The sequence below is a fragment of the Elephas maximus genome, chromosome X (genome assembly GCF_024166365.1).
Source record: "Elephas maximus indicus isolate mEleMax1 chromosome X, mEleMax1 primary haplotype, whole genome shotgun sequence".
Taxonomy (NCBI): Eukaryota; Metazoa; Chordata; class Mammalia; order Proboscidea; family Elephantidae; genus Elephas; species Elephas maximus.
In genome coordinates, this window is record NC_064846.1 from 162,460,962 (window position 1) to 162,474,643 (window position 13,682).

The window sequence follows — 13,682 nt, forward strand, 5'->3', positions numbered from 1 at the left end:
AACAAATGCGTCACTTCTTCTGAGCTGAATCAAAATACCATGCTCTGGTCTCTAGCCTTTCCACAGGAAAACGTGGTACACAGACCACCTGATTCTTTATACATTCACTTGTTCCGTCTTGATCTCACCTATAGTATGAATAATAAAAAAGTTCTGTTTCTTTGAATGTGTTCCTTTTCCTAACTCCAGGGCCCCATTTGTATAACTGAATCCAGATGTTCACATCGTAGTGGTGCTTGGTTGAAGCAGGAGCCAGCTCAACTGTATTTTATGCTGGAAATCTATACCTCATCTCTCTCACTTGATAAAAGGAGAGGGATAGTTCTGGTGAATGGAGAAAGGATCTCTATATACCTCGTATACCTATCTGCAGAGGCCCAAACTCATTTCTCTCACATACAGTACTTAAAACCTGAAAGAACATCATTGACTGGCCACAGTTTTTTAAATAGTGCTGCTTGTTAGGGATCAAAATGTTTTCTTGTTAAACCAAAATAGACCTACATAAGTGGAAAAACATATCTTGCTCATGGATATGAAGACTTAATTAACATTGCAAAAATGTCTATTCTACCAAAAGCAATCTATACATTTAATACAATTCCGATCCAAATTCCAAAGACGTTTTTTAAGGAGATGGAGAAACAAATCGCCAACTTCATATGGAAGGGAAAGAGGCCCCGGATAAGTAAAGCATTACTGAAAAAAGAAGAAAATGGGAGGCCTCACTCTACCTGATTTTAGAGCTATTAGACTGCCACAGTAGTCAAAACAGCCTGGTACTAGTACAAGAACAAACACATAGACCAATGGAAAAGAATTGAGAATCCAGACATAAATTCATCCACATATGAGCAGTTGATATTTGACAAAGGCCCCAAAACAGTTCAATGGGGAAAAGACAGTCTTTTTAACAAATGGTGCTGGCATAACTGGATATCCATCTGCAAAAAAATGAAACAAGACCCTTACCTCACTCCATGCACAAAAACAAGCTCAAAATGGACCAAAGACCTAAATATAAAATCTAAAATGATAAAGATCATGGAAGAAAAAATAGAGCCCCAATACATGGCATAAACAGTATAGAAAACATTACTAACAATGTAGAAGAAAAACTAGACAACTGGGAGCTCCTAAAAATCAAACACCTATGCTGATCCAAAGACTTCACCAAAAGAGCAAAAAGGCTACCTACAGACTGGGAAAAAGTTTTTAGCTATGACATTTCCAATCCGCACCTGATCTCTAAAATCTACATGATACTGCAAAAACTCAACTACAAAAAGACAAATTACCCAACTAAAAAAATGAGCAAAAGATATGAACAGACACTTCACTAAAGAAGACATTCAGGTAGCTAACAGATACACAAGGAAATGCTCATGATCATTAGCCATTAGAGAAATGCAAAGATTCCATCTCACTCCAACAACGCTGGCATTAACCCAAAAAACACAAAATAATAAATGTTGGAGAGGTTGTGGAGAGACTGGAACACTTATACACTGCTGCTGGGAATGTCAAATGGTACAACCACTTTGGAAATCGATTTGGCACTTCCTTAAAAAGCTGGAAATAGAACTACCATACGATCCAGCAACCCCACTCCTTGGAATATATCCTAGAGAAATAAGAGCCATCACATGAACAGATATATGCCCACCACCCATGTTCACTGCAGCACTGTTTACAATAGCAAAAACATGGAAGCAACCAAGGTACCTATCAATGAATGAATGCATAAATAAATTATGGTATATTCACACAATGGAATATTACGCAATGATAAAGAACAACGATAAATCTGTGAAACATTTCATAACATGGAGGAATTTGGAAGGCATTATGCTGAGTGAAATTAGACAGTCGTAAAAGGACAAATATTGTATAAGACCACTATTATAAGAACTCAAGAAAAGGTTTAAACACAGAAGAAAACATTCCTTGATGGTTTACCAGGGTGGGGAGGGAGGGAGAGGGATATTCACTAATTAGACAGTAGGCAAAAACTATTTTAGGTGAAGGGAAAGACAATACACTATACAGGAGAGGTCAGCACAACTGGACTAAACCAAAAGCAAAGTAGTTTCCTGAATAAACTGAAAGCTTTGAAGGCCAGTGTAGCAGGGGCAGGGGTTTGGGGACCATGGTTTCAGGGGATACCTAAGTCAATTGGCATAATAAAATCTACTAAGATAACATTCTGCATCCCACTTTGGAGAGTGGCGTCTGGGGTCTTAAATGCTAGCAAGCAGCCATCTAAGATGCATCAATTGGTCTCAACCCACATGGAGCAAAGGAGAATGAAGAACACCAAAGACACAAGGTAATCATGGGTCCAAGAGACAGAAAGGGCCACATAAACCACAGACTACATCAGCCTGAGACCAGAAGAACTAGATGGTGCCCAGCTACAACCAATGACTGCCCTCACAGGGAACACAACAGAGAACCCCTGGGGGAGCAGGAGAGCAGTGGGATGCAGACCCCAAATTCTCAAAAACGACCAGACTTAATGGTCTGACTGAAACTAGAGAGACCCTGGTAGTCATGGTCCCCAGACCTTCTGTTAGCGCAGGACAGGAACCATTCCCAAAGCCAACTCTTCAGACAGGGATTGGACTGGACTATGGGACAGAAAATGATACTGGTAAAGAATGAGCTTCTTGGATCAAGCAGACACATGAGGCTATGTTGGCATCTCCTGTCTGGAGGGAAATGAGAGAGCAGAGGGTGTCAGAAGCTGGCTGAATGGACATACAAAGAGAGAGTGGAGGGAAGGAGCGGGCTGTCTCATTAGGGGGAGAGCAATTATGGTATATAGCAAGGTGTATATAAATTTTTGTATAGAGGCTGACTTGATTTGTAAACTTTCACTTAAAGCACAATGAAAAAAAATGTTTTCTTGTTTATTACAATCTAGTCTTGCCCATTTATCAAGTTTTTTTAGTCTTGCCCATTTATCAAGTTAAAATAATACGAAAAATTTAAACTGAAAAACAATCCCAAAGCTTTATTTTAATCTCTCCTCCGAGCTATTAATAAGTATAATAATTTTAATTATATCTGGTTTTTTTGTTGTTGTGGTTTCTTCCTAGGTCTCCTGGGGATGGTACTACATTTCAAACCTCATAAATATATATATATATATATGTATATATACACACATATATATTTCTCATGTCCATATATACCAGAGAACATTCAAAAAAAATTTTTAAACAGAGCAAAAGAGGAATTCCGAGTGTAGAAATTCTCTGTAGTTGCACTTGCTGTGAAGTGTTAAAATGACTTCATGAGAGAGTAAACAAGAAGGGATCGAAAAGCAAGGAAGGGAACAACAGACTGAAAACATGACAGTGTGAAAGGCCAAGTTAGGCTGCCGTAACCTTTTTTGTTCATGTTTAACTCTTCTAGAAGAAACCGCTGGCATAGGATATGCAATTCAACTTTAATCACATAATACATAGATGAGAAGACAGATGAGAGAGGTTTAGAAAAGCTCTTATCAATATCTTCAGGCTGGTGTACAATAATGTTTCCTAGTCACTAAACCCTCAGGAGAGTAATAGGTATTTTATAAATAAAAAGATGGATGGCCACTCAAGCTAGTTAATTGCCAGATTTGGCAAACTTTACCAGGTTTCTTTACTGCAGAACTTCAGAGGCTTTAAAAAACAACAACAAAAGGAACCAATTGCTGTCAAGTTGATTCCAACTCATAGTGACCCTACAGGACAGAGGAGAACTGCCCCATAGGGTTTCCAAGCAGCACCTGGTGGATTCGAACTGCCAACCTTTTGGTTAGCAGCTGTAACACTTAATCACTATGTCACCAGGGTACCTCAGAGCCTTTAGTGAGCTAATAAACACTCTGCATCTCCGGGGCGGGGCGGGGAGGTAGAGCAGCAGCATTCTGCAAATGTGTCTTACACACTGACATCTCCCAGAAGACTGTGTTCTCACAAGTACTTTGGAAAAGAGTACAGTAGATAGGTGTCCCATAGAGGTGGGTTAGGTGAGATTCTTTAGGAATTTGACACAGTAAGCACAAAGACTAAATACTACTCAGAACCTCATATGTTAAATCTATGTGTCCAGCTTACGGTGGAGAAAGAGAGGACAAATAGGCGAATGGGATGGGAGAGGGCTCCCTGCCTGTGTTCCTTACACACCTGCTCCTGTAGTCGGAAATCCCCATAGGGTTGAGCTGGAGGCTTGGGCTGACCACTGGGCTCACTGTTTACACTGTGCTGGGAAACCTAGAAGACAAAAAAGCAGACTCATTCATGAACAGTGACTGGAAAAAGCCCAGGTCCCCTGTCAGAACCTCCTGTCACTAAGCCCCAAAGCAGGCAGGAAGCCCCTCACACAGCTCAGATGAGGACTGCTGATAGCAGCAGCATGTTTCACTCCCAGGAACTGACTACTGTAATCATTGGTACAGCAGCAGAAAGATAAGGATGTGGGTCACAAAAGCCCTTTCAGACGGGCCTCCCATGCATTCAGTCTGGTGACTCCCAAACCCCCAGTTTGAAACCAGCAGCTGGTAGGTAAGTGCCCCCAGAATGCCCTCTCATTTTCTTGTGACAAAGTCCAGGCTTGCTGTCATGCAAAGCAAGAGCCTCACCTCACCTTGCTGTTGTTGTTAGTTAGTTGCCATGGAGTCGATCCTGACTCCTGGCAACCCTACGTGTGCAGAGTAGAACTGCTTTCCCTAGGGTTTTCAAGGCTGTAACCTTTCAGAAGCAGATCACTAGGCCTGTCTCCCAAGGCGCCTCTGCGTGGGTTTAAACCTCCAACCTTTCAGCTAGCAGTCGAGTGCTTAGCTGTTTGTGCCACCCAGGGACTCCATTCATCTCATCTAGAGCTTCCTTAAGCGGAGGTGGTGGAGGGTTCCATCTCTAGTGTGATGGCACTGTACACAGGCACTGACTACAGTCATGGGGAGAGGAGGGACCCTTAAGAGATGGACTTCAGTTGGAGAGCTGGCTGTACTAGCCATACCACCTTGAGCAACTTGCTTCACCTCTGTACACCTCAATTTCCTGATATGTATAAGGGGATACTATTAGCACCTGGGCCTGGCGGCACAGTAGTTAAAGCACTTGGCGGCTCACCGAAAGGTAAGTGGCTCGAACCCAGCAGTCACGCTGAGGGGGAAAGATGTGGCAGTCTGCTTCCGTAAAGATTACAGCCTTGGAAGCTCTATGAGGCAGTTCAACTCTGTCCTATGCAGTCCCTATGAGTCTGAATCAACTTGATGGCAATAGGCTTTTTTTTTTTTTTTTTGGATACTAGTACCTACTTCACAGAGATGTTGTGAGAATTAAATAATACATGGAAAGCACTTAGTTCAATGCCTGCTATAGTGTAGATGCTCAATAAACACAGCTAATAATTTACATGAGCGGAAATTATGGCTTAGGATGGAACTAAAGCTTGGCATTAGATAGAAGAGACTCAATAAACATTTGTTGATGCGTTAACCAATATATTTTATTGTAGCAAAATATTTATAACAGACCACTTGCCATTTTAACCATTTTTAAGTGTACCATTCAGGGCCCTTAATTATGTTCACCATATTGTGTGATTATCACCACTATCCATTTCCAAATTAACCAATATCTTTCAAAGCCAATGCTGGAATACTGAAAAAGTGGGTTCTCGTTGTTCAACTGCGGGCCACTGAAGAACCAAGCTCTTTATTACCCTTCAAGCTGAAACATGGAGTCAGTACCTCATGGTATCCACACCTCATGGTTGAGTGGACTCTACAGACCATCTAATTCTCTGAAAGGACTAACAAGTGTTAACCATGCTTTCCACAACTCCACAAGGTCCAAGATGTGCCATGTGGAAAGGTACGCTCTGAGCCACTCAGAGAATGAGAGAGAGCCTGTGACCACACATAAATTCCCCAAATGTTTTCTGCCAAGAGCCAGAGGGGGGTCTTTATAAATCAAAAGTTTCTTCAGCAGTATTAACGGAAGGCGGGCTCTGTAGCAGCATACACCACCCTCCACGGCTTTGCTGCTTGACTCTCGTTTTCAGCTCACAGAAATTGTTGATGAGTAAGGCCATAGTAGCACATATAAAAAAGGCTGGATTAATTTACAGGTGAAACATTTTAGTGACACATTCTCCCACTCCTGGTGCTTCAGCATATTGTTCCAATGGGAATAATATACTAGAGAAAGTATCGTGGGTCAAAAACCACAGCACTAACCCCACGTTGATGACCATTTATTTTCAGTTCATGCAAAATTACCACAACTCCTAAAATGCTGATGAAAATACAGGCACACAGACTGTACAGGCTATACAGAAAAACCACGTCCCCTCTAACAGGGATCACAATAGAGAGTCCCAGACAGAGCTGGAGAAAAATGTAGAACAACATTCTACCTCACAAAAAAAGACCAGACTTATTGCCCTGACAGAGACTGGAGAAATCCTGAGGATATGGCCCCCAGACACCCTTTTATCTTAGTAATGAAGTCAATCCCAAGGTTCACCCTTCAGCCAAAGATTAGACAGGCCCATAAAACAAATCGAGAGGAAAGGGGCACACCAGCCCTGGGGCAAGGACTAGAAGGCAGGAGGGGTCAGGAAAGCTGGTAATAGGGAACCCAAGGTCAAGAAGGGAAAGTGTTGACATGTCATGGGGTTGTTTACCAATGTCATAAAACAATTGTGTACTGTTTAATGAGAAGCTAGTTTGTTCTGTAAACATCCATCTAAAGTACAATTAAAAAAAAAAAAGAAAAACCACGTCCCCTACCCCTAACTGGAGAGACATCCCTTCTACTCCTCTGTGTTCAAACCACACGCAACCATCAAGAGGCAATAGTGAAGTCACACTAGTAAACGTGCACACATTGGGTTGGTGGTTTACTGAGGAAACTTCCACTTCCCCACTTGAGGCTGGTAGATGAGGAGAAATGCAAACCCTTTCTGCTCTCTTCACCCAGATGTCCTTCTGTGGTGGTCAACCCCTCGAAAGGCCCACAGTGGTCTGACAACTTCCCTACTACAAAACAGCCCACAAAAATCCATCCTGTGTCCTACCTGTGACGGACAAGGTCTCGGAGGGAGTGCAGGTGGTTGGGGTAAGGATCCTGACTTGGCAGCTGAAAAGAAAAACCACACACTGTTAGGGACCACCAAAAAGCAAAACAAAACAAAAAACCCTTCCACCTGTTAACTAGGAATAACAATAGCATTCAACATGTTTAAGGTTTGAAAATCCACCTGAAGGCTTAATAAAAAAGAAAAAAAAGAATATATGCTATTTCTAACTCCTTTCTCATTTTCACATACCCAAAAACCCAAGTATTACAGGCTGTTATGATTAAGATAGTGTAAAACTGTAAGGAAAAGATACCCGTTGATCAAAAGACTGGAACCCAGCGTGGAAAAGACAGTCAACTCCTCATTATCCTGACGGCAATTATTTAAAAATTAGTTTTGAATAATCTCGGCCCTTTGGCTTCTCTCCTATTTCTCCACGCTCTCAGCCATTACACTGCTCATTAGCTCAGTGAGTAGGCTGCAGACACTAAGGAAGCCGGAACCCAAACGCAGCAGCTCTGCCATCCTGTGATGCCCTGTGCAAGGTCTGGCAGCAGCCGGGGAGGCCGACACTGAAGGGCAAAAATGATAGGCAGAGGCTCTTCAAGTATCTCAATTTCCTTTCCTCTCTTTGATCCCTGTTATCAGGGATAATTACATCAGTTGCTAAAAATATCTGGCCCTATTTAAAAGATGCTTTTGAAGAAAGTTTCAGTCTAATTTTTTTTTAATGCCATGAGATAATAGAGAATGTTTGAACTAAGCCAAGAATGTCTGCATTGTAACTTAACGATGAAATACACAGATGTTATGAAATTATAAATAAAGCTCATAAGCACAAGTAAGAAATAAGTTTGGCATCACAAGTTGGCAAGCTGAACTACATTCTTTACAAACTCTTTAGAAAAATACATCATGCTCTACATAAGTATATGTTGTTTATTCGCAAATCTCTAATACATGTGCTAATATTTGGACCGTTTTCTAGGCCTTAAAAGTAGCAATGTACCAAGAACACAAAAGATTTTGCAAATCACTTTTAATTAGCCGTAGCTGGATCAGGCAAGCTAGAAGATGGAGTCCAGAGCTTCCCACAAATCTAGCTCAGAGTACTGCCACAGAGATTTTCATTCTGAGCCAGTGCATAGATAACGGAACAACCATGTGGGCCCATCTATGATTTCTCTCAATCTGTCTTTCATTAAAATTTATAAAACACATCAGTGGGTCAAAACTCCAGAGGTAGTGAAGCCCTGAGCAGCCATCGATAACGAAGCATGGAGCAGGAGAGGCTGTCGAACGCTTTCAAGAACTGCCCGTCTCAGGGTCCCTACTCTATAGGGCCTCACAGACTGGGCCTTTAAATTAGCAGTTACTTTAAAATGAAATGGAACAAACATAAGTCTATGCAGATTTCCACAGGAAAGGACAAGTAATTGCACCAGGTTACAATTTGTGCTAAAACAAACCTTTATTCACAAAAGAGGAGTACACAAGAAATGATAAACGATTTCATTTACAAAATTGTTGACTTCCGCTTCCGGCCAAGATAGGGTGGTAGAGATCAGATTTACCCTTCCATTTGAAACAACCAAAAACAAACAGAGATGACAAAATATATAAAACAACAGTCTTCAAAACACTAGAATAAAGCATACAAAACAATAGTTTTCAAGACACTAGAAAACCAGGCAACAAAAAGTGATCCTGAGAGAAAGGAAGCAAATAAGTAGAGTCACATGACTGTCCCACCTGACAGCTTGGACAGAGTTTCTAGAAACAGGCCCTAGAGCCAGATTCATGTCTAATTAACTTCTTTTTCTGATGGTTATTTAATTTTTAAAAAGACAAATGCCTGATTTTTGTAAAAGATGATGTATGAGTCTGTTTCTGAAAAGATTTTTGGATAAAATTATATCTAAACTATGACGGCAACACAAAATGCTGCAACTGCTGTGGCAAGTTTGTTGGTTCCTCAAATACCCAAAAGAATTGAAAACAGGGACTCAGATACATGTACACCAACGTTCATAGCAGCATCGTTCGCATTATCCAAAAGGTGGAAACAAGCCAAGTGTCCATCAAGAGATGACGGGATAAACAAAATGTGTCCGTGCAATGGAATTACTCAGCCATAAAATGAAACGTAGCACAGTTATCCAGCCACTAAAGCTGACACTGTGCACAGGAACACTTAGTCTCATGTGGAAAGATGTTAATAATACATATTTTAAGAAAAGAAGTCACAATGTAGTATATACAAGATCACAACCATTTATAATAAGAATATGGATTATATTCACTAAGATGTTGACAGTGCTTATCGCTAGATATTGGGACTACAGGTCTTTTTCTTTGTCTATGCTTGCAGGTATTACATAACATTTTCATTAAGATCCTATATCACTTGCTAAAGTAAGCAATAAATAAATTTTCAAGTTAAAAAAAATTTAAATCACCTACAATTACTAACTATGGTTTTGTTTCTTCCTTTTTTTTTTTTTTTTTTTTTGGTGTTTTCTTGCTTACCTGGCTAGAACATCTACCGTAGTGTTGAATAAAAATGGTGAGAATGGGCAGGCTTGCTTCCTCTTATCTCAAATGGAAAGTTTTTAATATTTCACCATTAAGCGTAGTGTTTGCTATAGGTTTGTTAGGTGCCCTTTAACAGGTTAAGAAAGTTTCCATCTATTCTTATTTTGACATGTTTTTGATGATAATTTGTTGCTGAATTTTAACCAAAGCTGCATCTGCATCCATTGAGATGACGGTATGATTATTTTCCTTTTAACTTGCTAATGTGGAAAATTACCTTATGGACCTTCTAATATAAAAACACCCTTAACAGGCCTAGGATAATCCCAACTTGGTCAGGTTTTTAAATCTGCCAGATTTAGCTGGCTAGTATTTTGTTTGAGGTTTTTACCATATTCATGAGTAAAACTGAAAAGTGGTTTTCGTTTCTCATATGGTTCTTTGTTATGATAATTTATCTGGACAGTGTTTCCTCTACCTATATTCTGGAATAGGTTGTATAAGATCAGAAATATTTTTTTTCTTGAATATCAGGTCAAACTTGCCAGTAAAGCCATCTGGGTCTGGAGTTTTCTTTGAAACATGATTTTTGATTAGTGATTCCATTTCATTGACTGTTTCAGGACTATTCAGACTTTCTAATTCTTCAGGCAGTTCTGATAAACAGTATTTTTCTAGACATTTGTTGATTTCATGTAAATTTTCCAATTTATTGGCATATGGGTGTTTAGAGCCCCCTTTTCCTCTTTGGGAAACCCTGGTGGCGTAGTGGTTAAGTGCTATAGCTGTTAACCAAAAGGCTGGCAGCTCAAATCAACTAGGCGCTCCTTGGAAACTCTATGGGGCAGTTCTACTCTGTCCTATAGGATCGCTGTGAGCCAGAATCGACTCGACAGCAATGGGTTTGGTTTTGTATTTTTTTCCTCTCTGTTCCAAGAGTGCTGCATCCAGAGATTCAAGAATCTGTTCCAAGGAAATGGAACAGCCAAGGAATAAGATCTAAAGATACTGGACATCAAGAGATCTCCAACAAGATCACCCAGCCAGACCCTTATACCTGAAGTCTTCAGTTGGCAAGATTTTTTTTAGATCTTCCAGTCAGCTTATATTCTTAAATGTAAACAGATGATTATGTATTACCAGATATCTGCAGGCAAATTTCTAACCTAAGGTTGACACCAATAGAAATAAAATAAATAAATAAATAACCTCAAAGAAATAGACTAAACATACGCTAGGAGAAAACTTAAAAATGTATATTATTAATATCCTCAGAAGATCATTCATTCAGATTATTCTAGAAATATTTAAACACTTACTATGTGCCAGATACTGTTTGAGGTGCTGGGAAAATAACAGTGAACAAAATAGGGAAAAACCTCTACCTACCCAGGACAATGGAAGAAGACACACCCATGTCAAGGCACATCATGAAATTTCCAAACACTGGCATGAGAAGATTCTACAAGTTTCCAGCAGAGGGTGCAAGAGGAAAAAAGACCACATACAAAGAAAGGATCAGGAGTTCAGGTGGTTTTATTTTTACAGGTTCTAATTCGAATTTAAAAAAAAAAAAGTTTTTTTTTTTTTTTTTTAATTCGACTAGGCGGCACTGGGCCTGGGCAGTATACCATTGCAAGCTAGAATGCATTAGTGTGATGTCATCAAAATTCTGGAAAAATTATTTGTAAGCTTTCACTTAAAGCACAATAAAAATTATTTTAAAAAATTCTGGAAAAAAAATTTCCAACTGATGATTGTATACAAACTAGAAGCTTGTGTGACAGTATGATTAAAGATTTTTTTAATATTCGGAGTCTCAAATTGAGCTCCATGCACCCTTTCTAAGGAAGCTACTACAGGATGTACTACAGAAAATAAGAGAGGAAACCAAAAGAGCAAGACATGAGATTGCTATGAGTCGGAATCCACTTGACAGCAATGGGTTTGGTTTGGGTTTTGACAGTTGAATCAGTGACAAGTACATTAGAAACAAGTTGCTTTTTCATTCTACGGCAAACAAAAACCTGTGTAAGTAATAAAAATAATCAATTTACTATTATGGCTTAGCGCTTACATAGCCACAATGATATAAAATTAATATAAATATTAATATAATTATGATGTAACTACAGTGAAAGGATAGGAGAGCGGAAAGGTACTAGGGAAGACAGTAGATGATGCCTGAAACTGAAAAATCAACAAAGATTAGACAAATATGTTATCTAAAACTATGAAAATAAATACCAAAATCATCCACACAAAAATTCCTGTAACAGAATGTATTTTCCTATGTCTTAAGGTATATCAATGGCTTTGGAGGAATTCCTCAGCCTTCAGTTCAGCATGGAGTCCTGGTCCTCCCCTCCACCAGAGGATATCAGCTGCGATAAGTCACTTTTCTAGCTTCTTCTTTCTCTTTCCAGAAGCCACCACCACTGACCCTCAGTCAAGAGGAGGATCAACTAAGAATCCTCACTCATTTTGCTTCACTGCAGCTTTGAGGATTTCAGTGAGAGTTCTCCAGATTTGCCTACTCATACATATGCCTTCTGGAGAGAAGCAGGCAGCGTTCAAATTGCCCCCAAAGCCCGGGCTTTTCCCTCAGCGGCCACTCATTCTTAAAACACAAACAGGCAGTAGCTCATGTACCTTTCCTTGTTTAGTTGCTGCTGAAAAAATCCATTTCCTATGTTTACTGTTCCACATTCATTTCCTTTAATGGTAGAAGATATTAATCTAGCTTCATTCTACCAATTTTATGCCTAATTAATCTCTTTATCTCAAGAGCACCTAAACACACTGCCTTGTAAGTACTCAAACACACTGGTTGAATGCTTAGACTTTAATTTAGCGTACAATCTTTTCATATTTTTAGTCCATTCTTGATTCACAATTGCTACTCAAATATTTTATCCGATATGCTCTAATCAAACACAAGAGAAAGGAAAGGAAAGGAAAGGAAGGACTTTCATACAAAGTGAAACTGAAAAAGTACTTTGGCTAAATAATCCATTTTATGCTTGCAAATGCTGGCACTATACCTGTTAATAGTAGCAGCTTTTTTCTGGCAGGAAAAAGAAGGTAAGAAGAGAGGGTGGAGAACGCCCTTTCTGCATGCATTAAAAGCTACCAAACTTGTGAAGCAACTGCAGGGTTATTCCTGAAGCCTTTCAATTAATAAGGTGGGACCCCAAACACCAGCAAGGCTTTCTCAAACAAAAAAATTAAGTACAATCAATAAAATACAATAAATACCCAAACCCCAAAAACCAGGTTAAAAGGTTCATGAAGGGGCAGTCCAAGATGCAGCATAGTCTGACGTCTTATAACATCCCTTTGTAACAAAGACCTGAGAAAACAAGTGAATCAGATATAGATGAGAACGTTGGAATCCTGAGCATCAAAGGCAAGGCTGAAGAATTGAACCAAGTGCCAAGTGGAAGGAGAGACAGTATAAAAAGAGCAGACATGGAGAATTACAGATCACCAGTGCCCTGCCAGTGGAACCTACGCAACATGGCCATACTGAGACAAAGCAAGCAGCGCTCCCAGCCAAACCCATCACCTGGTGCAGCCAAGCAGTAGCAACTCTGCACCCACATCCAGAGCCAGGCAGGAGTGCTCCCTGTACTGCAAAAGCGAAATGCACTCACCTCACCCACCGTGCCCCCCCAGTCCACTGTGCCAGAGGCCTGGTAGACCTGAAGTGGCCCCCCCAGCCTCCTCATCTATCCCCCCCACCACGAGATTGCTATCTGGTGGCCCCCACCACCATACATCCCCCTGGGCTAAGGGCTCATGAACCAGCAGCACCTGCCCCTCCACTCAGCCACTCACACCAGGAACCTGCAAACTGGAGGCACCTACTCCCATGCCTAGCCACTCACACCGGGGGCCTGCAGACCAGCAGTGCCTCCTACTCCCTCCAGCCACCTGCGTGGGGGCCCACGGACCAGTAGCACACCCTCTCCTGCATCGTGCTCTAGTTGATAGGCACACACCCTCCTAGCATGCACCCATTGACTGGTGGCATTCCCCCTGCTCTACCCCCCACATCGCCCCCT

At 40.6% G+C, this 13,682-nt stretch overlaps 1 protein-coding gene across 5 annotated transcripts in view; it reads right to left on the reverse strand.

Moving 5' to 3' along the window:
* Positions 1 to 13,682, reverse strand: part of REPS2 (RALBP1 associated Eps domain containing 2) — a 220,696-nt gene that overhangs the window by 39,337 nt on the left and 167,677 nt on the right. For all 5 annotated transcript variants that reach the window (XM_049873370.1, XM_049873367.1, XM_049873366.1 and 2 more), the window contains 2 exons: positions 7,078 to 7,139; positions 4,179 to 4,265 (listed from right to left, as the gene is read on the reverse strand). In XM_049873370.1, the coding sequence (XP_049729327.1) occupies positions 4,179 to 4,265; positions 7,078 to 7,139 (149 nt within the window). The remainder of the gene's footprint in view (positions 1 to 4,178; positions 4,266 to 7,077; positions 7,140 to 13,682) is intronic.